Below are 24499 nucleotides of genomic sequence, written 5' to 3'. Positions count from 1 at the left end.
AATATTAAAACAAGGTCTCAGGTATGTGTTGAGAACATATGGCATAATAGGAAGTCTTGGGTGCTGCCTGAAAAAGCAGCAACAGATTACTCCAGTAAAAATTCCACACATCTCACATTTAAGGGTATGTCCTTTGTATACAATAACTAATCGTTCAATAGCATAATGTCAGTGGAACGACAAAAACTTTTGATGATCTGAATGAGAGATTTGAGCCTTTCACACACTAGTTTCTCAAAGACAAAGCGAGGAAGCATTTGGTAGAGTGAGGCTAGACAGGGATCATGAATTAGTTTCTTCTCACACAATAAATCAATAAAAAGAAACCATGGACTCCCTTAATTCAATCAGCAAAAACTATTGCAATATAACACAAAATAAGGAATGTCTTCACTCCCTCACAACAGTAAATTGCACCGATTAAATGGAGCTGATTTAGAAAGGAAGGAATACCCATTTTTCTATACAAAAGGAACGTAAATACCGACAGCATCAGGAGCTCAGTAAAGGGCTGGATGGAAGTATCCACATATTTAATTCCGTGTTACTTGCTGATTTAATCACATTAAGGTGACATATTGAAATTCATTAAAGGGATTCAAAGGAAGATGCCCCTTTCCCAAACCGCATTCATTCTTTTTGTTATCGGGTTATGTGTATCTATGTGACTAATTCAATATCAGATCTTTTAAAGCATCGCCTCCCTGATGTATTCCAAACACTTCTAATGTCTACTTGACATGCAGGTCAAGATGTCATGTCACTGAAGACAGCAAGTGCAGTTCAGAGAAGAGTCTTGCAATGTTAAGATCTTGAATTTATTTCAAGACATTGCCTTCCACATCATTTGGCCAGAAGCCATGTAGGGAACATGGTATGGTAAAGTCAAAGGCTTCTCCTTATAAACCAGGAAAAGCATAATCCTTTTCATATTCCTCATCATTCTCTTATTCATTCAAGCCCTTTCCTTTAGTATGTTCTTTCACAAACGGATTACGACAGATATTTTAATATTTTAATTGCTTTTGAGCAACCATTAAACTAACATATGTCCCTTTTCTCTTTCTGCATAAGGGTGTGTCACAAGAAGTACTTTTTAACAAGTGTGATCTAGTTGTTGTATGTGTCACAATGCCATCCATTAACAGATTGTAGTCAGGGTGGTTTGCTGTCACTATAGTCTTTTCACCCTCTGCGTGAAAACGTTGCCCCTTAGGTACCTTTTAAATCTTTCCCCTCCCACCTTAAACCTATGCCCTCTTGTTTTGGACTCCCCCCACCCTGGGAAAAAGACCTTGTCTATTAACCTTATCCATACCCCTCATGATTTTATAAACCTCCATAAAGTCACCCCTCAGCCTTTGATGCTCCAGGGAAAATAGCCCCAGCCTATTCAACATCTCCCTTTAGCTCAAAGCCTCCAGTCCTGTAAATCTTTTCTTAACCCTTTCAAGTTTCACAACATCCTTCCTATATTAGGTAAATCAGAATTGCATACAATATTCTAAAAGTGGCCTAACCAATGTCCTGTACAGCCGCAACATGACTTCCCAACTCCTGTACTCAAAGGACTGACCAATAAAGGCAAGCATACCAAATGCCTTCTTCACTATCCTTTCTATCTGGGATACCACTTTTGAGGAAACATGAACATGCACTCCAAGGTTTCTTTGTTCAGCAACACTCCCTAAGACCTTACCATTAAGTGTATTAGTCTTGCTCTGATTTGCTTTTCCAAAATGCAGCACCTCACATTTATCTAAATTAAACTCCATCTGCCACTCCTTGACCCATTGTCTCTTCTGAGCAAGGTCCCGTTGTACTCTGAGGTAACCTTCTTCACTGTCCACTCCACCACCAATTTTTTTGTCATCTGCAAACTTACTAACCATGCCTCCTATGTTCACATCCAAATCATTATATCAATGATCCTAAGCTGCTCTGAGTTTCCCTACCCAAGTCCATATGACATTATTAGATTGCGTGGAGTTTAGTGCAGTCAACAACATTAACCCCTTCAGAGTCAATACATTACACAAGACTCGTATTTCTCTAAAAATCAACAATTGACACATCATATGTCACTTACTCTTTGGGCAACTCGTGCCATCTTTTATGCTTTTCACAAATGGCTGTGAAATTTTTGTAGGAAGTGGTGAGATCCCAACTGACAAGGATTAGTACTTGTTAAAGAACTTCTTAACAACACAATTCACTTCATTAATACTCAGCCTCCTGTCTCAACAAACAAGCTCAATGTCAGGGAATCTCAACAAGGAAACTAGAGCATACACCTGTCGGATTCAGATTGTCACTTATTGCAAATGGCATCCATGCTGCCTCCAATCAAACAAGATCAGACAAGACATTGGCATGTGCCATCTGTCTGTACCACATGTTCATCCTGGCACTTCTCCCATGCACTGGCAACGGGCTTGGGAAGTACAAATTTGTATTACAGAGTGCAGCAACAACTAACAATGAAAGACTGCAACAGGAATACTTTGCACACAGCCACAGGCACCCAGCTCACAGCCCTGCATCCCCGAGGTGCTCTTTTGCAGTCTTCACACTTGGTCCTTAGCCCCTACCTGTTGGCATGCAGCATTCCTGTTTGGCCGGCCCTGCCATTCTAATTATAGCAGTGACTAAAACAGGCGGCTTACTTTGCTGCTGAGCAATCTTAAGTCTAGGGGACACACATCTGGTTGCTTGACAGCGTGCCACATCAATCTCGCACCTACTGCCTACACCAGCAGCTTACAGAGCAAGCATACTGCATGTGCAGTAAGCAGACAGCCACTTATCCAATTCCAAAGGCAGGCATCCTCAGTGAGGACCATGGAGGTACCCACCTGTCAGGACTTCAGGCACAGTAAGTCAAGGGCAATCTTCCAAGCCCAGGACATTGGTTGTGGTCAGGTGCCTGGTCAGTTTTATCAGACAGTGGTGTCCGTGTCTTTGATGTCCAGGGAGTGGGGCATGGTCAGTCTGCTAGCTCCATAACGGTCAGTCCAAAGGGTATGGCTGATGCAGACAATTTAGCCTCAGTCAGGGGTTTGGGCTGTCCAGTCATGTCAGTGAAGGGGGGAATTGGTCTATGGTGTGTACATCCTCAGTTCATAATGGAGAAGGGGAGGAGTAGGGAGTGGGGTGAATGTGGCCGTTACCCTGGTACTGAGCTTCATCAGGTTGCTGTCTGACACTGTGGCCTTCAGGCTGAAGAGCAGGGCACAGTACAACTGTGAGGGGGGGAGGGGAGAGCAGGATTTTTCAGGCTGGGGATAGGGTAAAGACTGGCTGGAGAAGCATGTTGTAAGTCTTCTTGTTGACCCTCTTCAGCGAATTCCAAAGGTCGGGGGGGGGGGCGGAGTGTGGGCAGACAGGTTGGAGATGCAGGGGTAGCCCTCTCTGCAGTGTCTGCAGTGGCCCTGAATGGAGACTGTGAAGGGGCCTGTATGTGGTTCCACATCCAGCTGGCTGCCTCATGGCAGCACCTTGTCAGTTCACTGAGGGGTTAAAGACTTCCTGCCCCCTTGTCTCCATGTTAATAGTCTAGAGGCTGAGTGGTGGAGTGCAGGTCTGTGCACTTTTCAGCAACCCCTGATGATGCTATACCTGGTCTCCAGGGCAGACTCCAACCTATTAACAATCACATACCTCCCTGCACTGCTGCAGCTTTTAAGCAACGAGACCCACTGCATTCATGCTGAATGTCTGCCACTTCTGTCTCTCCCCGTCCCTGTGGATAACATCACTGTCTGCCTCAGGGACATCCTGCCTGGGCCATTTCTTCCATTGAGCCAACTGTGGAGCAGTTGCCATGAGATGTTCACTAGGTTCTGTGCCAACACTGTCTATGCCTAAGCGTGGGGCAGGCAGGAGACAGCCTTGCCAATACTACCAAACCCTTGGTACTCTTGTCCCTGGAGGTCTGGGAGGGCATTTCCAGGAGAGGTAGACCTTTCTTCACAGCATTCTTGGACAGGCTGCATGAACTCGCAAGATGCAGGGAAGAGATACGGCGTCATGCCCAGTGGTTAGAATTGGTGTGCAATGATTAACAACAGAGTTAACAACAGAGCTGCTGTGGCACACAGAGTGCTACTTACTCACTTCTCATGAGGATCATGTTTCAGCATCCCCGCAGAAGCAGTGCCAATTTTCTCCTGTGAGGGCCAGAATTCTTGCCAGATGGGGACGGGGATTTAAATGTCGCGCACTCCCCCATGTTAATGGGATTGTTTGACCCTGTTATGCCATGATGGAAAGTGGGGGGGGGTGAGGGGGGGTGTGGAAGGGGGGGTGGAATCAGTGAGATAACAGTGAGTGACATGGCTCCTCGTGCAGGTGCATGTGAGGGAAAGGTGGTGGGGTGTTCTGAAGAGCTGAGGAAGTAATATGGAGGCTAGAGATGTGGGAGGGGAGGGGGTGGAGAGAGAATATTAGCCTTGCTGAGAGATGAGTGCTGTAGCAGGGATGCAGTGAGTGTGCGATGGCAGAGAGCAGAGTGTAGCACTTACCCTGGCCAATAGAGAAGGTCTTTGACCTTCTTTCTGTACTACTGGCTGTCCCTCAACATCCTGGAGACAGCACAGAGCGAGGTGGGCACCTTGGACTAGGCTGCCAGATTTGGTGGCATGGTCTCCTCTGCCAGCCCTCCCCTCTTGGAAAATCGCCGTGCCATCTACCCCTTCTCCACCATCTTCTGACTCAGTCTGTCACCATCAGGATGCCAATGCTTATCCAGGTGTACAGTCACCTTTCAAAGGGAGCACGGTCACAAGGAATGCAAGGATAATTGCTGAGTCGTGGGTTGTTCTGGGAATGGCATGGTGGGGCTGAAATCAGACCTGAGAGATGCCATTGGGGATTTGTAAGTAATTAATAAGGTGGGTTGGATAAAATATGGCAAGAAAACACATTGGGCCTCACAGCAGAAAAAAACAAAAAAGACAGACTCAGTGAAATAATGCAGAATTTAGCCCAAAGTGTTATATATTGGTATCTTATCTCCAAAATAGGCATTAATGTTTATGTGCTCTAGGGGATCACATTCACAGCTGCACTAATGAGTTATGGTGGGCATCAGGTCCAACCTAACCTGTTATTTTATACAAGGCAGCATAGCAAGTATCAAATAAAGAGTGTAATTATTGCAAACATCTGGTAACCAAAAGCCAGCTAGAACTCAACAAATGTAAACATTTTAGATTAAGTTAACACTGATTTGGATAACTGAGCCACACTGCATCTGAAGAAAAGCTTTGCAATGAGTGAACGTGAGAAGTGAGATGCCGATTGACACAGTAATGAATGCACAGCTGGACCCCTAAATAATTTGGCAAGCTGATGATATCATAGATGTACTTAAGAAGTTTAAGCATCCACAGGTGGCCATTCAGTAACTTCATAAAATGCACTGGTAATGAAGAAAGGATCAGCTATATCTTCCCATGGGTAGGTAAAACAAGTCTAAATATGTTTAACAGCTGGCAGCTTGTGAAGGAGGTCAGCAGAAACTCACACAAAATCTCCACTCATCTCCAGCCAAATCTCCACTCATCAGAGCTACTAGTGTGAATCTTTAGGTCAGATGGGAATATATTAGCCTATTGATAATTTTCTAACAAGGCTGAAAATTGTAGCTAGAAAACAAAAGTCAAAGTTCAAAGATTGATAGATTCAATAATTTGTGGTTCTGCATACCCTTAAGTACAGAGAGCACTTATTGAACAGGTTGAGCTTGCAACATCTCTGGCTGTGGACACTGCCAGGACACACAAGGCCACAAGTAGACAGATGAAGGCACTGACTGCTCAAACGGCAATGCTTCAGTTAAAGCAAGAGAAAGGCAGCAGCAACTGAACAACATAAATTGAACAGAGGAAAGGATGTGCAGGAACATGGGTGGCCACATGAATTCATAGATAGAAGTAAAAGTCCCTCAAATAGGTCAATCTGCACAACGTTTGCAAAGACTAATCATTGGGAAAAGGTGCACAGAACAAAGCATGAAATGATTGATAAAAAGCGAGAGAACTGTGGAAGCCATAAGTCAGAGACAAAAACAGAAGGTGCTGGAAAAGCTCAGCAGATCTGGCATAATCTGTGGAGAGAAATCAGAGTTAACTTTTCGGGTCCAGTGACTCTTCCTCAGAATGTTCTGACAATATTCTGAATGTTCGCATCAAAACACTGTAATACTGGAATAAGACTATTTTATTTCCATTGCCCAAACCTTTGCAATAAAGGCTAACATTATTATATGACTGCTTACCATAGCTGCATGCTGCCTTTCTGTGTTCCTTGCACAAGCACATCCAAGTCTCTCTGAAATCAAATTTCACACCTCTTAATAAATATTCTGCATTACTATAATTATGACCAAAGTGTAAAACGTCACAATTCTCTGCATTATAATCCATCTGTCATCTTGTTGCCTATTCACTTAACCTGTCAATATCTGTCTCCAACCTCTTTGTATTCTTCCTCCTACTGCTTACATTTCCAGATAGCTTTGTATTATTAGCAAATGTATATATATATATTCCTGGAGAAAGTGAGGACTGTAGATGCTGTAGATCAGAGCTGATAATGTGTTGCTGGAAAAGCGCAGCAGGTCAGGCAGCATCCAAGTAGCAGGAGAATTGATGATTCGGGCATGAGCCCTTCTTCAGGAATGAGGAAAGTGTGTCCAGCAGGCTAAGATAAAAGGTACGGAGGAGGGACTTGGGGGAGGGGCATTGGGAATGCTATAGGCTGGAGTGGGGGTGGGGGCGGAGAGGTCAGGAAGAAGATTGCAGGTTAGGAGGGCGGTGCTGAGTTTGAAGGATTTGACTGAGACAAGGTGGGGGGAGGGGAAATGAGAAAACTGGAGAAATCTGAGTTCATCCCTTGTGGTTGGAGAGTTCCTAGGCGAAAGATGAGGTGCTCTTCCTCCAGCCGTCGTGTTGCTATGGTCTGGCGATGGAGGAGTCCAAGGACCTGCATGTCCTTGGTGGAGTGGGAGCGGGAGTTGAAGTGTTGAGCCACGGGGTGGTTGGGTTGGTTGGTCCGGGTGTCCCAGAGGTATTCTCTGAAACATTGCGGAACGTTTCCGCAATGGATTATCCAGCCTCCTTTGCCATTCTGCCAGTCTCTCCACAATCCTATTTAGCTTGGAATGCTCATTTCCGATCTTTGATCACCTTGAAACCATGTCTCTGTGATTGTGATTGGAATTAAATCATTACCTTTAGTTTTGTCACTGGTTTATTTAATTCATTGCAAATCCTTCTTGGATTTAGCTAAAGAATCTACAATTACTTTTCTTTTTAGCTTTCTTACCTGTAATGACCTTATACATTGATGTACATTTTTTTGTTCATCTCTTTTCTGTCTCACTTTACTTACCTTTACCCACATCACTATATGGATCTAACACTTTGAGCTTTTGCTTTGAATTCTGAAATCTCCCTTCACGGTAAGCATCCTATGTTAATTTAAATTCCTGTCCATAGCCTGAGATATATGATTGACCAGGATACTAGCCTCAGCAAGTTCAAGAGGAACCAATTGCTATGCATGCTTCCCTGAATACTGATGCCAGTGTCCCGTGAAGTGAAACCCATTCTTGCCACACCACTCTTTAATTATAAATTTAATTCTGTAAAATAAGTGACCCTCTGCCAATTGGTGTATGGCTCACGTAACAGTCCAGAATAGATTACAATTAAGGTTCTCCATTTTAATTTACAACTTAAGTTTTGAAATTCTACTCAGAGGACATCACTCCAAACGCAAATAAAATGGACCATGGTTCCAAAATGGACCATGACATGAAGTCTCCCTCTTCCAACTCCACATTTAATAAAATCCATGACTGGAATAGTTACACTGATTGGACATTACTTTTTAAAAAATGATGCAATGTTATAAATCGTATTATCCATACAGAGATTGGAAATAATTCAGGAATCATAGTCAAAGCAGCACTAGAAAGTTACAGGACCAGCACAAGCCTGTTCTTTTGTACAAGGCAAAATGGCAAGTATTAAATAAAATGATCTCTCATCTATCCAATCTCAAATGTGATTATTTCAAACATCTGGAAACCAGGACAATTAGAACTCTAGCACAGGGATACACTGAGTGATATTTAAAACTGAATCAGCAGCAGGATCCATTCACCAATGACCAACCAATTAGTCATTCTCAGCAGCCAAGCGTCAAAGGCTTGATTTTAAAAGCAGGATGCTGTCAAGGCACCAGTTACCTGCAGTCACATCACAGAAACTGCCAAACACCTTTGCTATATTCACATTGTGAGGGAACATGTGGAGGAGTTCACTGCATGTAGCTTAACAGTCATGCATCATAGCTCTTTATCATCATGGTAGCCCCCCAAGTGGAGATACTTTAAGTCCAAAAGATAAACAAATAGCATAAAACTTGAAAGTTGCAAATAAACAAAAAAAAACAGAAAATGCTGTTAACACTCAGCAAATTAGTTAGAATCAATGTAGATAACCGACAAGTTAAAATTGTAGGTATGGACCCTTTAGCAATTAATCTAATGATTCGTCTGCATCTTAATGATTAATTTGGAGCCAGCAGCTCCGTTTTGGTTCCAGTCAGGAGTTGGGGAGGCAGAATATTCATTGTGAGTGCTTAGACAGCTGCTTTCTTTGCATTTCAATTGACAAAAGGCTCTTTGTCTGGATTCAGCATGTTGGCAGACTGGATGGAGAATGCTATTGTACAGAGCTAACTGTCACCTTAGCTGTGCTTCACTCTGCACCACCGAAATATGTCAAAATGTACAGTGGACTCAGTTCCTCAGGGGACAAACAATAATTAAAGTTGTACTTAAAGCTTTTAAAAGTATGAAAAAAAACCTTCTGCCTAATCAGCTTTGAGCACAACTATTCTCTCTGACTGGAGTGGCAAGACTTGATGATGCTTGACACAAAACTGTATCAGAACTCTCGCTATTCATTTGTTTCAAACACAGGTGTAAAAAAGCTTACACACCACAAATGATAAAACTGCATATTGCTCTATTTTCAGATTAAATTAATATATTTTCTCATAAAAAATGCCTTTAAAAATCTTTTTTTTAAAGTTCAGAAATGTTCTGTGCAATGAACCTTAAAACATAGATTCACAATTGTTAGAACTTTGGACACACACTTGACTCAGTTATTTTAAGCATTTCTGAAAAAAGACACACACATTCTGTGAAAGCTTGTCATCTTGCACTTTTCGGGACAATTGGCAACAGCATCAATTCAAGGGAAAAACCAACATTTATATATAACAAGAGAGGTGAATGTTGATTGGTTGAGAAGTGGACTGTGATTGGTAGAGGAATTATGCATTCTCCATGACAACCAATCAGAATCCACCTACCAACTAATCAACACTCTCCTTTCTTGCAGAATTTAAATGTTGGGTTTCCACTTGAAGTGGTATTCTTGCAAATTGTCCTGATAAGTTCAAGACAGATGCAATTGAGTGTGTCATTTTTCAACCATGTTTAAGTTCTGCATGACCAATTGACTGTCAGTTTAACTTCTTGTATGTCTTTTACATTGCAATACATTTAAGGCTTTGTTATGATTGAAACTGTACTGGAAACCCTACACAATGGATAGGGTGCCACAAAACCTGTGTAACATGGCTTTCCTTTAACCAGGTCAGGTGACAGTGCAAGAGCAAGAGCATGATGAGGTCAAAAAAATTCTATGTGGATATCATTTTAAGAATAACATAACAATTCCGCAAAATTAAAACAGAATGAAAAAGATGTGTATTATACATGCACACTGTGAATACAGATAAAAATATTTAACTAACACTTTTCACTCAGCAACCTTTCCTTGCATGACTGGAAGAAAGCAGGAACTTGACAGGACCTATTCTGTTGATATGACAACTCAATATCATCCAAATTAACAGTTGTTCTAATTTCCTCCTTATTTTTAATTTGAGATCGGCAGTAACTACCTCAAGACATAAATGGATCATTAACATGTATAAGTAGAACCATGCCACAGCAGTATAATTGGTGAGATAATTGTGTAAATGCTAACATCGAACAATAACTATGACCAAATTGGGGAAATTGAATTATCTTTGGTTACCATCCCCCAGTACTAACATAATTCCTCCATATCACACACTAAATTCCAGTCCATTCTTTCAGTCAAAGGAAATATTTCAGGCACCAATTATTTTTTGTTATTTTATCTGTATAGCTACATTATACAGAAGGTACTGATTTAAGAAAGTAACCATCATCTTCTCAGGGGAAATCAGTGATGGACAACAAATACTGGCTGTGTTCATATACCATGAAAGAAGTAAAATTGTAGAAAATTGAAAGAAAATATCTGTATATATTCGTAAATTTAATGACTGGAGCAGATTTTAGTCAGGATTTAACCTTTAAAACATGACATCATTACCAAACATTAGCTGTGTTACATGAGGACCCCTTAGTATTTATCTCTCTGTGCTAATAGATAATTCTCCTCTGAATTGGAAACTTGGGAGGCATTTTCATGTTACAGGAAATGATAACAGCTTCATGGTGACTCTGTTGTGGGAGTCTAGTTCAGACACATCTACTGGCCCTTCAACAATGATGGTGTTTAAAAAATTATATATTGGTCTGCACCCTTAGGCTATAATAGGCTTCGAAAATTGCTAAGTATTGGAAATATTTGTAAACCTCTCTAAGCAGTGAGCAAGACTCACTCTCTGGCATTGGGGGCAAGTCACTGTAGGGAGAAGCACTGTCTCTTACTGGCCGTGGCCCACAAGTGTAGTTACCTTCCTGAAATTCTGGAATTTTAAAAAATTCATTCATGGGATGATGGCATCTCTGGTTAAGCCAGCATTTATTTCCCATCCCTAATTCCCAAAGTTTAGAATCAACTACATTGCTGTGGGTCCGGAGGTAGACAGGGTGGTTAAGATGGCATTTGGCATGCTTGCTTTCATTGCTTAGACCATTGAATTTCGGAGTTGGGACATCTTGTTGAAGTTGTACAAGTCATTGGTGAGGCTTCTTTTGGAGTACTGTGTGCAGTTGGGCTCTCTCTGCTATATTAAGGATATTATTAAACTGAAGAGAGTTCAGAAGAGATTTACCAGGACATTGATGGGAATGGAGGGTTTGAGTAATAAGGAGAGGTTGAATAGACTGGAAATTATTTCGCTGGAGTGTGGAGGTTGAGGACTGAACTTACAGAGCTTTATAAAATTATGAGGGGCATAGTTAACTTACATAGCAAAGGTCTTTTCCCTCGGGTAGGGGAGTTCAAAACAAGACGGCATATTTTTAAGGTAAGAGGAGAAAAATTAAAAGGAACCTGAGGGACAATGTTTTCACACACAGTGTGGTTTGTAAGTGAATAAACTGCCAGAGGAAGTGGAAGATGCATATACAGTTACAATATTTAAAAGACATTTGGACATGTACATGAATAGGAAATGTCTAGGGGGATATGGGCCAAATGCAGGGAAATGGGAATCGTTTAGTTTGGGGAAACTTGCTAGGGATGGATCAAAGGGCCTGTTTCCCTGCTATATGACTCTATAACCAGGTAAGGATGGTGGTTTCCTTCCTAAAAGGACATAAGCAGACCAGATGGTCTTTGTGACAATCAACAACGGTTTCATAGTCATCATTAGACTGTTCATCCAGATTTTTAACTGAATCCAACTTCTACCATCTGCCATGGTGGGAGGCAAACCCAGATCCTCAGATCATTACTGGGATCTCTGTGTGGATAGTCTCATGATAATAAAACAAACTCATTATGGTAAGATAGAAGCTGGAGGACATCAGCTGGAAAATCCTGAGCTGTCAACTGGGACAGTATCTCCTCAGTTTGTGAGGATATTGACCCTCAAAATTGGAAAGTTGGTCTTCCAAACAATTTCTCTGCAGGCTGAGATTTCCCTTCAACAACAAGTAACATTCAACATATAACACACAAATCTTCACCATCGTCTAAACTTTGAGCGTTACCCTACAGTGAAGCAGTAAGTAGTAAAAGTTAATTTCAAGACCAAATGTTGACATTAAACAAAAGATAAACATATCAGAAACACAAAACTTAAATGTGAGCCATAATAACATGAAATAACAAAAAGACAACTTACTCTTTTCCTCAGATTGCAGGTCAATATGAGGTTTCGTGAAAAAGAATTTGCAAATGGCGTATAGAATTCTAGAACTTTCAACAAGGCTTCACGACGGATTATATGCAGGTCACAATAAGTCAGTGCCCTCACATTGGCACATGCGTGAGCAAGTGTGGTCTCCTTCCAGAATATATCCCCAAACACGTCCCCCTTCCCTGAAAAATATTTGAAAGGTTAAAATAAAATTAGAGAAAAATAATCAGAATTTAATTATTTTTAAATCAGAGCTCATTGTAGCAGATTTGATTGTAATTGTATATTCACATGACAAATTGCTTATTTTTGATGAAGAGTGGCAGGGAAATACGAAGCTGAGGCAAGTGAGCCAACATGGGAAATGAGCAAAGACATCACTGCAAGTTCCCTGATCAGAAATGCCAGTGGCCTGGAGCTAGGTGTAGATTAGTTTCCCACTTGGAGCTGGGAAATGGTGCATGACAGAAGTAAATATAAAGGGAAGGAAATTAAAGCTATAAAAATGAGGGCACTCCCCACCCTCCCAGATATTATATTGACTGAAAGGTGTCAACTATCATCTATCAATTTGAAGGGCTTTGGATATATTTCTGAATCCTTGCAAATCTGCAGTAATACTTAGGTAATTTGCTATTTTATTATAATAGGGATGCGATAGATAAAATTAGAGCTTTTGATATACGGTGCTGGTGTAATTTAGTTTTTAGTTTGGTTCTCTGAACTAATTTTACAGATGTTGCAAGATCCAATCTGTGACACTGGTTATCATTTCAAGTGTGGCCTTTGTTTTATATAAATTCCTTTACCATTTTAAAACTGAAAAATTGCAGCAAGATATTTACAAGGTGCCATCCTAACTCTTCTGATTCCTATAATGTTTAATATAATGGACATTACAATTACATCCTGTGCTCTCTAGTGCACACCCTCCTCAATCCGTTCACAATTCGACCCCTACCTCACCCCTGACATGCCTTCCTAAACTCAGGAATTTTGTACGAACTGTCCCATTATATTACTGCATCTCCATCAGACTTATTTTATCACTTTAACTATTATTAGTAATTAGAACATCAAAGTTAGCTGGCACAAATATCCACTTTCAAAATATTTCTAGGAATATATTTCAAATTCAGAAGAGGAATGATTCTCTCCCATTGCTACATGCATTGTGAAGTTTATAATATAAACAAAATCTACAGTTATGTAATTAGTCTGTTATTGTTCTCTCATACATGCACTCTCTTTACCTCTGAAAAATCACACTAAAAACAAGTGAAGTCAATATAGATTTTAGACATTTTCTCCAAGCAATTTTGAAACATAAACATACAGAATTGCTTGGAAGCTGAACAAAAGCAATCAGCAATCAAGCTGTACTAACGTAGGCAGAGAAATGCTCATGTTCAGATGACAAGACCTATACTTGCCAAACACAGTCACATCCCTAGACAAAAATATCAAGGCTACACCATTTTTGTTTTGCAGGGTGGCTGTTTTGCAGCATTACAAATGAGCCAGATGGGTGGATGTAACATAAGGTATCAAGAGTAAAATCCATCCACCACCAAAGAATATCTCGAGAAGTGAGAATGGCAGCTATTTAGCTGTCTGTTGAAGAGAGGTGGGTGACTAATTAATCATTAGTTGGCCTGTTAGTCACCACTTTGTCCATCAAGGAAGCCTAGTAACTCAGGGGACCCCAAGCAGCGCTGTGTATTTGCATATTTTTTAATTTGGAAATATGAACCAAGGAAATGGAAGCTTGAATTCCTAGCTTTGTTGTTTTAACAACTCAAAGAGAAAAATGATTAGTTTGTTGGAACTGGATTAGATACTTATGTTCTGGCAGCAGGTAACTTTGGAAAAAAGATGTAACTGCTCAACAACAGGGATTGGGTTGGTTATAAGTGAGGTAAAAACAATGACTGCAGATGCTGGAAACCAGATTCTAGATTAGAGTGGTGCTGGTAAAGCACAGCAGTTCAGACAGCATCCAAGGAGCAGGAAAATCGACGTTATGGGCAAAAGCCCTTCACCAGGAATACAGTCAGAGTGCCTGAAGGGTGGAGAGATAAATGAGAGGAGGGTGGGGATGGGAAAAAAGTAGCATAGAGTACAATAGGTGAATGAGGGTGGGGTGAAGGTGATAGGTCGGGGAGGAGAGTGGGGGAAGGTAGCAAAGAGTACAATGGATGGATGGGGGTGGGGATGAAGATGATAAGTCAGAGAGGAGGGTGGAGTGGATAGGTGGAAAAGAAGATAGGCAGGTAGGACAAGTCATGGGGACAGTGCTGAGCTGGAAATTTGGAGCTGGGGTGAGGTGGGGGAGGGGAAATGAGGAAACTGTTGAAGTCCACATTGATGCCCTGGGGTTGAAGTGTTCCGAGGCAGAAGATGAGGCGTTCTTTCTCCAGACGTCGGGTGGTGAGGGAGCGGCGGTGAAGGAGGCCCAGCACTTCCATGTCCTCGGCTGAGTGGGAGGGAGAGTTGAAATGTTGGGCCACAAGATGGTGTGGTTGATTGGTACGGGTGTCCCGGAGATGTTCCCTAAAGCGCTCTGCTAGGAGGCGTCCAGTCTCCCCAATGTAGAGGAGACCGCATCAGGAGCACAGATACAATAAATGATATCGGTGGATGTGCAGGTAAAGCTTTGATGGATGTAGAAGGCTCCTTTAGGGCCTTGGATGGAGGTGAGGGAGGAGGTGTGGGCTCAGGTTTTGCAATTCCTGCGGTGGCAGGGGAAGGTGCCAGGACGGGAGGGTGGGTTATTGGGGGGGGGGGCGTGGACCTGACCAGGTAGTCATGGAAGTGACTATAAGTGGTTATAAGTGAGAATGTGCCACAGTACTGGGAGGAGACAAAGCAGTTGGAACTCAGACCTTCAAGCCTGCCAGAAAGTGAAATCTCTCTCCCTCTCTCCATGAATAAAAACAGTAACACTCAAAGACTTTGAAGAAGGAAGAAAACTTCTAACTCAAGCCAAGACCTAGGTCCAACTGACTGGCTACTGAATTGTGGATCACCATGATTAACAACAATGTGATATCATTGGCAAAGCCTTTAAAAAACAACCATGACAAAATTACCTCATTCCACTCCTTTTGGATTAGCTTCTGATTCAGATGTTGTACATATATTTTCCACCCATAATACTCCTGAAAATATTGTTTATCTCACTATCTTGCCTCACCTATCTCTTTGCTTGATTTGTAATTAAATTTCTAATTGTTTCACAAATTTGATGGATTTGAAGGCATAAGCTCATGCTCTCTGACACACACTAGCTCTGAAAGCCAACACTTTATTTTCTCTTGTGTCATATTAATCACTTTGAATCTGGTAATTGTTCTAATCTTCCTTTCATCTTAATAAATTAAACTGGCTGTGGAATAGGCCTGTGCATTAATATTGCCTCATGGTAATGGAATGGAACGTTGAAGGAGATATTGGTGAAGAACTGCATTTTGGGTTTCCGAGCAGGAAGGTAAGATGGGAAACCTGGTCAAAACACAGATTTAATAAAGTCTGCCAAATGATCAATTTTAATACTGTGTTAAAGCTGTGAAAGAAAAATGGCCTCATTGTTTGTATGACAGTGAATGTTAGAGATAACAGTATTGACAACTGTCTTTGCTGATTCAGGTATGACCTTGAAATTGGGCCCAGAAAGTACAGAAATGGGCAATAAATTCTGGCCAACCAGTGATACCAATGTCCTATAACTGAATGAAAAATAGGCCTTCAAACAGGACAGTAATGTAATGGAAAACCAAATGAGTGAACTAAAAAGAGGCATAAGCTTATATGGTATGTAGTCATAACAAGGAAAAGATATAAAGAAAGTCTTTGAAAAGGACTTGCTTCTGAAGTGGGTAGTCCAGTTGAGGAACCACTCTGAAGCAGCACTTGGAGATATGTTAGATTGACTATGTGAGGCATGCCATAGCTTATGGAACTTCTCCATGAACAGTGTCACATTGGATGCACTATTGATTTGCAGTTTAATAAAGATTTACCACATTTAGTGGAACTGTGTCTAAGTTATTGTATGCCGAATGATATCTGGATCAGAATCATAGGACCAAAGAAAATGGTCCTACAACAATAAGTAAAGGTGCTTCTGAAATATAGCATTGGAACTGCCTGTGGTTCTGGCAGTGGCCACGTCTAGTCCTGTCAGAACCACTGACCATCAAAATGGCTGGAAAATCTCTAAGGCAGGATGAATCATAGAATCCCTACAGTGTGGAAGCAGGCTATTCGGCCCATCGAGTCCACACCTACCTTCTAAAGAGCATCCCACCCCTTTAAATATCCAAATAACCCTGCATTTCTAATGGCTAACCCATCTAGCCCTGGATACTATGGGAAATTTAGCATGGCCAATTCAACTGACATGCATATCTTTAGATTGTGGGAGGTAACTGGAGCACCTGCAGGAAACCCATGCAGATACGGTGAGACTGTTCAAACTCTGTGCAGAGATTTGCTTGAAGATGGAATAGAATCCAGGTCCCTGGCATTGTGAGACAGCAGTGTTAACCACTAAACAATGGTGCCGCCTCACAGTATTACAGATGGAAGTACCACAACAAAACTGCTCTCTGCATTAAAATGCAGAGAGGCAGCCATCACTATACCTAACTTCATAGCAGGTGCTGGTCAACCATGGGCTGCCTGAAAGATACAGCTGATTTTAATGAAGATACTCAACTCAAATATATTTTCTAACGTGTAAGTACTGTACTTAAGATTACAGTATTGATTGTCATAGAGTCAGAGATGTACAGCACGGAAACAGACCCTTCGGTTCAACCCGTCCATGCCGACCAGATATCCCAACCCAATCTAGTCCCACCTGCCAGCACCCGGCCCATATCTCTCCAAACCTTTCCTATTCATATACCCATCCAAATGCCTCTTAAATGTTGCAATTGTACTAGCCTCCACTACATCCTCTGGCAGCTCATTCCATACACGTACCACCCTCTGCGTGTAAAAGTTGCCCCTTAGGTCCCTTTTATATCTTTCCCCTCTCACCCTAAACCTATGCCCTCTAGTTCTGGACTCCCTGACACCAGGGAAAAGACTTTGTCTATTTATCCTATCCATGCCCCTCATAATTTTGTAAACCTTTATAAGGTCACCCCTCAGCCTCCGATGCTCCAGGGAAAACAGCCCCAGCCTGTTCAGCCTCTCCCTGTAGCTCAGATCCTCCAACCCTGGCAACATCCTTGTAAATCTTTTCTGAACCCTTTCAAGTTGTGCAACATCTTTCCGATAGGAAGGAGACCAGAATTGCACGCAATACTCCAACAGTGGCCTAGCCAATGTCCTATACAACTGCAACATGACCTCCCAACTCCTGTACTCAATACTCTGACCAATAAAGGAAAGCATACCAGACGCCTTCTTCACTATCCTATCTACCTGCGACTCCACTTTCAAGGAGCTATGAACCTGCACTCCAAGGTCTCTTTGTTCAGCAACACTCCCTAGGACCTTACCATTAAATGCATAAATCCTGCTAAGATTTGCTTTCTCAAAATGCAGCACCTCGCATTTATGTGAATTAAACTCCATCTGCCACTTCTCAGCCCATTGGCCCATCTGGTCCAGATCCTGTTGTAATCTGAGATAACCCTCTTCGCTGTCCACTACACCTCCAATTTTGGTGTCATCTGCAAACTTACTAACTGTACCTCTTATGCTCGCATCCAAATCATTTATGTAAATGACAAAACGTAGAGGGCCCTGCACCGATCCTTGTGGCACTCCACTGGTCACAGGCCTCCAGTCTGAAAAACAACCGTCCACCACCACCCTCTGTCTTCTACCTTTGAGCCAGTTCTGTGTCCAAATGGCTAGTTCTCCCTGTATTCCATGAGATCTAACCTTGCTAATCAGTCTCCCATGGAGGAACATTGTTGAACGCCTTACTGAAGCCTTACATCTACTGCTCTGCCCTCATCAATCTTCTTTGTTACTTCTTCAAAAAACTCAATCAAGTTTGTGAGAGATGATTTCCCACGCACAAAGCCATGTTGACTATCCTAAATCAGTCCTTGCCTTTCCAAATACATGTACATCCTGTCCCTCAGGATTCCCTCCAACAACTTGCTCACCACCAAGGTCAGGCTCACCGGTCTCTCGTTCCCTGGCTTGTCTTTACCGCCATTCTTAAACAGTGGCACCATGTTTGCCAACCTCAAGTCTTTTGGCACCTCCCCTGTGACTATCGATGATACAAAACCTCAGCAAGAGGCCCAGCAATCACTTCTCTAGCTTCCCACAGAGTTCTCGGGTACACCTGATCAGGTCCTGGGAATTTGTCCACCTTCAACCGTTTCAAGCCATCCAGCACTTCCTCCTCTGTATTTTGGACATTTTGCAAGATGTCACCATCTATTTCCCTACAGTCTATATCTTCCATATCCTTTTCCACAGTAAATACTGATGCAAAATATTCATTTAGTATCTCCCCCATTTTCTGTGGCTACACACAAAGGCTGTCTTGCTGATCTTTGAGGGGCCCTATTCTCTCCCTAGTTACCCTTTTGTCCTTAATATATTTATAAACACCCTTTGGATTCTCCTTAATTCTATTTGCCAAAGCTATCTCATGTCCCCGTTTTGCCCTCCTGAGTTCCCTCTTAAGTATACTCCTACTTCCTTTATACTCTTCTAAGGATTCACTCGATCTATCCTGTCTATACCTGACATATTCTTCCTTCTTTTTCTTAACCAAACCCTCAATTTCTTTATTCATTCAGCATTCCCTATACCTACCAGCCTTCCCTTTCCTGACAGGAATATATTTTCTCTGGATTCTTTTTATCTCATTTCTGAAGGCTTCCCATTTTCCAGCCGTCCCTTTACCTGCAAACAACTGCCTCCAATCAGCTTTTGAAAGTTCTTGCCTAATACCGTCAAAATTTGCCTTTCTCTATTTTAGAACTTCAACTTTTAGATCTGGTCTATCCTTTTCCATCACTATTTTAAAACGAGTAGAATTATGGTCGCTGGCCCTAAAGTGCTCCCCCACTGACACCTCAGTCACCTGCCCTGCCTTATTTCCCAAGAGTGGATCAAGTTTTGCACCTTCTCTAGTGGGTACATCCACATACTGAAGTCTTAAATATGAATAGAATAGCAAAGCATGCTTAACACCATTCAAAATAAATGGCCTTTCTTGGAAATGTATAATTAATATTTTCTCATTCCCATGCCTTTTGAGCTTGTCTGAAGTTGCTTTTCAATCTGCACATGAACCTTGGGACCCCTGTTAGTCTGACCATTGTGCTCAGTGTAAATTCTGGCTCTACATAGTCCATCATTCTTCACTGTGGTTTCAGTCTAAAAGTTCAGAAGCAGCAGAAGTGGTATTTCTGATGCCTTTCAAATATTATAGTTGATGCAACCCCCATATAAGATCTAATTCTTTTAAATCTTTTTGAATGTAATTAACAATCTCACATGTTTGACACAATTCTACACTAATTAATTTTGACATGGTTTACATTATTTGTGAAGAGTTGAAAAAAAATCTTTGTCCTGGATGCCAAATAAAATACAATATATATGTATATATAATATATACATATTGTGGAACTAATTACAATTATAGTGCTTTTCTATACAAATAAATCTGAAGAGTCCTTTTGACTTGAAGATATCAACTCCATACGATATTTTCCTTTATTTTACTAACATTGCCCTCACTTTATCATTCATAATTTACAATTTTTCAAATTGTAATGAAAATTCTTCATGTGCTTGGATGGACATGTAAGGACAAGCCAGGGAACTGTAGACCAGTGAGCCTGACGTTGGTGGTGGGCAAGTTGTTGGAGGAAATCCTGAGGGACTGGATGTACATGTATTTGGAAAGGCAAGGACTGATTAGGGATAGTCAACATGGCTTTGTGCATGGGAAATCATGTCTCACAAACTTAAATAAGTAACAAAGAGGATTGATGATGGCAGAGTGGTGGATATGAACTATATGCATTTCAGTAAGGCGTTTGATAAGGTTTCCCATGGAAAACTGGGAAGCAAGGTTAGATCTCAAAGAATACAGGGAGAACTAGCCAAGTGGATAGAGAACTGGCTCAAAGGTAGAAGACAGAGGGTGGTGATGAAGGTTTGTTTTTCAGACTGGAGGTCTATGACCAATGGAGTGCCACAAGGATTGGTGCTGGGTCGACTACTTTTTGTCATTTATGCCAGAGGAAGTGGTGAAGGCTAGTACAATTGCAACATTTAAAAGGCATCTGGATTGGTATATGAATAGGAAGGGTTTGGAGGAATATGGGCTGGGTGCTGGCAGATGGGACTAGATTAGGTTGGGATACCTGGTCAGCATGGACAAGTTGGACCGAAGGGTCTGTTTCTGTGCTGTACATCTCTATGACTCTATGACATAGAATCATCACTTGACCATAACTATTGAAGGAACATTTTACCTGAAGTTATAAAATGATTGTACAGTTGTTTTGCTAAGGCGATCCAACACATTCACCATTAAATATTAAATGAATTTAACTGTGCTCCAAACGAGCTCAAGAAAAAAAATCAAATGTAGACTCAGGGAATTGTGGAAGGAATTTTTCTGCCCCCACCTGGGAATTGAATCTGAAAATCATCCACAAGCCACAGGTCAGGTCAAAACAAGATGGTTTTTCATACTTACTAAGCACTCCAATAATTAGATCTTTTGTTTGCTGATGTAGCTTGGACAGAGATCATGGTCTCTTGGGTGTATGATTGTTTGAAATGTTGGATTTCAAGTGAGTGACTTTTATTGTGAATAAATGGATCTCTAGAAAGAAGTGTAAGTTACTTTAGGTGAAGAGGATCTGGTATCTGGTAGTCAGAAGATTGAATTAGTTCTCCTGATAACCATTATTTGCAATAACAGTAACTCTCTGGCCTTAATGGCTTGTTTTTCTTAGTTCTTGTTGAGTATATGTGGATCTGACATGTAATAATTGTTCTTTTATGGATTTTTATTATATTTTGATTTAAGTGTGATTTGACTTTTATTATGTTTTGATCCAAGCATGAAAAAGATTGTTACAAGCATGAAAGTAGGTTACATGCCTGGTTACGCTCTTGGCTGAACAACAGTGTGTGTATAGAGAGAGATAAATGAAAATAAACAGATCATCAAATGAAGGGTGAGGAATCAATGCAATGAGTACAAGATATGAAGAATAGTGGAATGGCCTTTGAAAATATGGGTTACTAAATTAAAATTGGACATGCAATTTAAAGATGATTCATACACCATCATAAATAATAACAAAGGAAAACTATGGATTCTCTTAACTAAGAAGACAACTGCAGACTTCCATATTAATTATAGATTTATAATCATTACATAAATCGTGATGAATTTTATTGAAGTCAACCCAATATAAGTAGGAATCAATTCCAATTACCCTAACATATCGCGCAAAAAACCCCTAACATATTTTACTTAACTTAAAAAGAAAATCCCGAAAAGGCCATGCATATTTTCCATGAGGCTGTCCTTGATAAATTATATAGCATTATGTGCAGCATGAGTTGGATTAGTAATTATTATATAGGCAATAAACCAAAGGTTTGCACACTTTTTCAGAAAGAGGATCTCCCTTCATAGTTTATATTAAACATGAGCCAGAAGAGAAATGATGGTACCTAGAATAGCGACAACTTCGTCGTCCTGGATAACCTCCAGTGATCCAGAAACTACAAAGCAGAGAGCATCGACACTTTCTCCAGCATGATAGATTAGGTCTCCTGGAGCGCAGTGTATCGTTTGGAACTCCACAGCCAGTGCTCTAAGGCAGCCATCACTAGCGAGCCGAAATGCTGGATGTTCGTTAAACACATTTCGGTTCAGATGAACACAGATATCAGCTCGCATGTCTTTCGGACATATAGCAAGGACCTAGATGGATTAAAAACAAGTGATTAATTTTACACATAATGCAGAAACTCTTATCTCTATGTGAAGCACAGAAGGAATATAAGTCAGAGGCGTTTATGTCCTGGTGCTGGATGATGTGCTTTATATTCTATGTATTAATGTGTGAAGTCACTGAGCAGAAACTTTGCCAATGCTAATTATATGAGGACTTTGGGCTGAGTTTCAATAACCATGCTACTTTTAAACCAGAAATCTAGTATTACCATCTTTCATCCAAATCTACATCCTTACTTTTGGTCCATCATTGATAGTCCTAGCAGTTAAATTAACTTAAAAAAATTAAATTTTTAGCCACTCATGAATTCAGAGTAATACATTAGTCCAGATTTTTTGCTAACAATAATGGTGAGCCTATCAGAGTGCACTATAAGTAGTTAAGCATCTGTCAAGCAATCTCTTTAGTCCTACAGATGTACCTGTAAAAGAGTCTCATTTGTTTTAATTATTGATTATTGACAAAATGCAATCTCCAATAAACCTCTGGTGGTAGGCCAGGTTGCAGAGGATGGGAGTTTTGTTAAAGGCTATCAACACATTGGCGGGAAGACAGTAGACTGAAGGGCTCATGTAATAAATACACATTGTCCCTTTACCTAAGAAGAGAATCCAGACTACTAGCTATTAGAGGAAAAAAACCTCTCCTGTCGTGAAACTGCAGCACATTACATATTTTGTAAGATGACTTAATATCTTTCTCACTCTGTCAGTCTAGCTTACATGTTGAGTCAGCAACTAAAATCAAACCTTCCAACAAATTATGAGACAAAAATCATTTACTGTAAGGTGCTCTTTTTTTTAATTCATGTGATATGGGTTGCACCAGCATTTATTGCCAATCCCTAGGTGCCCTTGAGAAGGTGGTGGGTGAGCTGCCTCTTAAAGTCCTGCAGCCCATTTGGTGGCGGGGGGGGGGGTGGGGGGGGGTCACTCACAATGCCTTGAGGAAGGGAGTCCAAGAATTTTGCCCAGTGACATTGAAGGAAAGGAGATATATTTCCAAGTGAGATTAGTGTGTGATTTGGAGGGGATCTTTGGTGGTGTTCCATATATTTGAACCCCATGTCTTTTTAGAGGGTGGTCATTGTGGATTTGGAAAGTGCAGTCTCAGAAGCCCTGGTGAATAGTCCTGGGGAAAGTGTTAATTCATGGAACAGTTGTGAAGATACAACCTTCTCTTTGAAACTCTGTTAATGGGTTCTGCTCCTCTAAAATGCTTCCCTGCTTTATCTGAGTATAGTCAGGATAACTGTGAATTTTATTCTCTCTTCTCACAACTGTTAAAGAATTCTCTTCTTCCACCAGCTTTCAATACTAATATCAAGCAACTTCACTGGAGGTTATGGTACCTGTTATGATCTTGAGAGAGAACGTGAAGTTTTAAAAGAAAATTTGACCTCCCAGCTTTTTTTTAAACTGTAAGTAAAAAGGAACATAAAAATGATTTTATGTGTTAAACAAAACATTTTATCCTTCAAGTATGGAACAAATAAAGTACTTCTAACTTTTTATAAATCTTATTATTTAAGCCCAAATATCCCAACAGAATATTTTGTTACCAGTCGAGAGTTGTCCAATGTATTACAGCATCCTGGGGGCTTCTTCACTGTTACAGAATCCAAACTAAATGTATCAAAAACTCTCCTGAATCAGGAGCCAGAATAGGTGACCCATCCCCTTCCAATCCACTTTGCCATTCATGAAAATCATTGCTGATCTGATTACTCTACACTCCATTTAATTCAAATATCTTTTCACCCCTTTGCTCACCAAAAGTATATAAACTTTTGCCTTAAACTATTCAAAGACTCAGCTTCCACTCAATGATCCTCTGAGCACGTTTTATTTTTGCCTCATCTCTGTCTTAGATAGGTGACCATTTAGTTTTAAACAATGACTCCCTGTTCTAGATTCTCCAACAAGAGGGGAAAAAATAATACTTAGGGATTCACTTTGGTTCTCCTCAGGTTTTCAACCTGGTACTTCGACTTCTGTGGCTCTCTTCTCACTGTGGGGATTCACTGCCGGTCTCTTTCACTGGCCTTACCAGGCATATCTAATCATGTTCACAGAATCCCTACAGTGTGGAAGCAGGCCATCTGGCCCATGGGGTCCAGACCTACCCTCACCTAGATCCATCCCCTTACTCTACCCCTGTAACCCTGCATATCCCATGACTAATCCACCTAACCTGCACATCTTTGGACTGTGGGAGGAAACTGGGGAACCTCGAAGAACCCACACAGATAGGGGGAAAATATGCAAACTCCACACAGACAATTGTCCGAGGATGAAATTAAACCTGGGTCCCTAACACTGAGGCAGTCATGCTAACCACTGAGCCACTGT

At 41.0% G+C, this 24499-nt stretch overlaps 1 protein-coding gene across 2 annotated transcripts in view; it reads right to left on the bottom strand.

Moving 5' to 3' along the window:
• kcnh5b (potassium voltage-gated channel, subfamily H (eag-related), member 5b) overlaps window positions 1-24499 on the bottom strand; it is a 319253-nt gene that overhangs the window by 77634 nt on the left and 217120 nt on the right. For both annotated transcript variants that reach the window (XM_043697222.2, XM_043697223.2), the window contains exons 9-10: window positions 21862-22114; window positions 12157-12353 (exon numbers count right to left, since the gene is read on the bottom strand). In XM_043697222.2, coding sequence (XP_043553157.1) covers window positions 12157-12353; window positions 21862-22114 — 450 coding nt within the window. The remainder of the gene's footprint in view (window positions 1-12156; window positions 12354-21861; window positions 22115-24499) is intronic.

This window comes from Chiloscyllium plagiosum, unplaced genomic scaffold (assembly GCF_037043375.1).
Source record: "Chiloscyllium plagiosum isolate Xiang-an unplaced genomic scaffold, Cpla_swu_hap1 HiC_scaffold_8, whole genome shotgun sequence".
Classification (NCBI taxonomy): Eukaryota; Metazoa; Chordata; class Chondrichthyes; order Orectolobiformes; family Hemiscylliidae; genus Chiloscyllium; species Chiloscyllium plagiosum.
The sequence above is the reverse complement of the archived record's forward strand: the minus strand, read 5'-3'. Positions and strand labels throughout refer to the sequence as shown.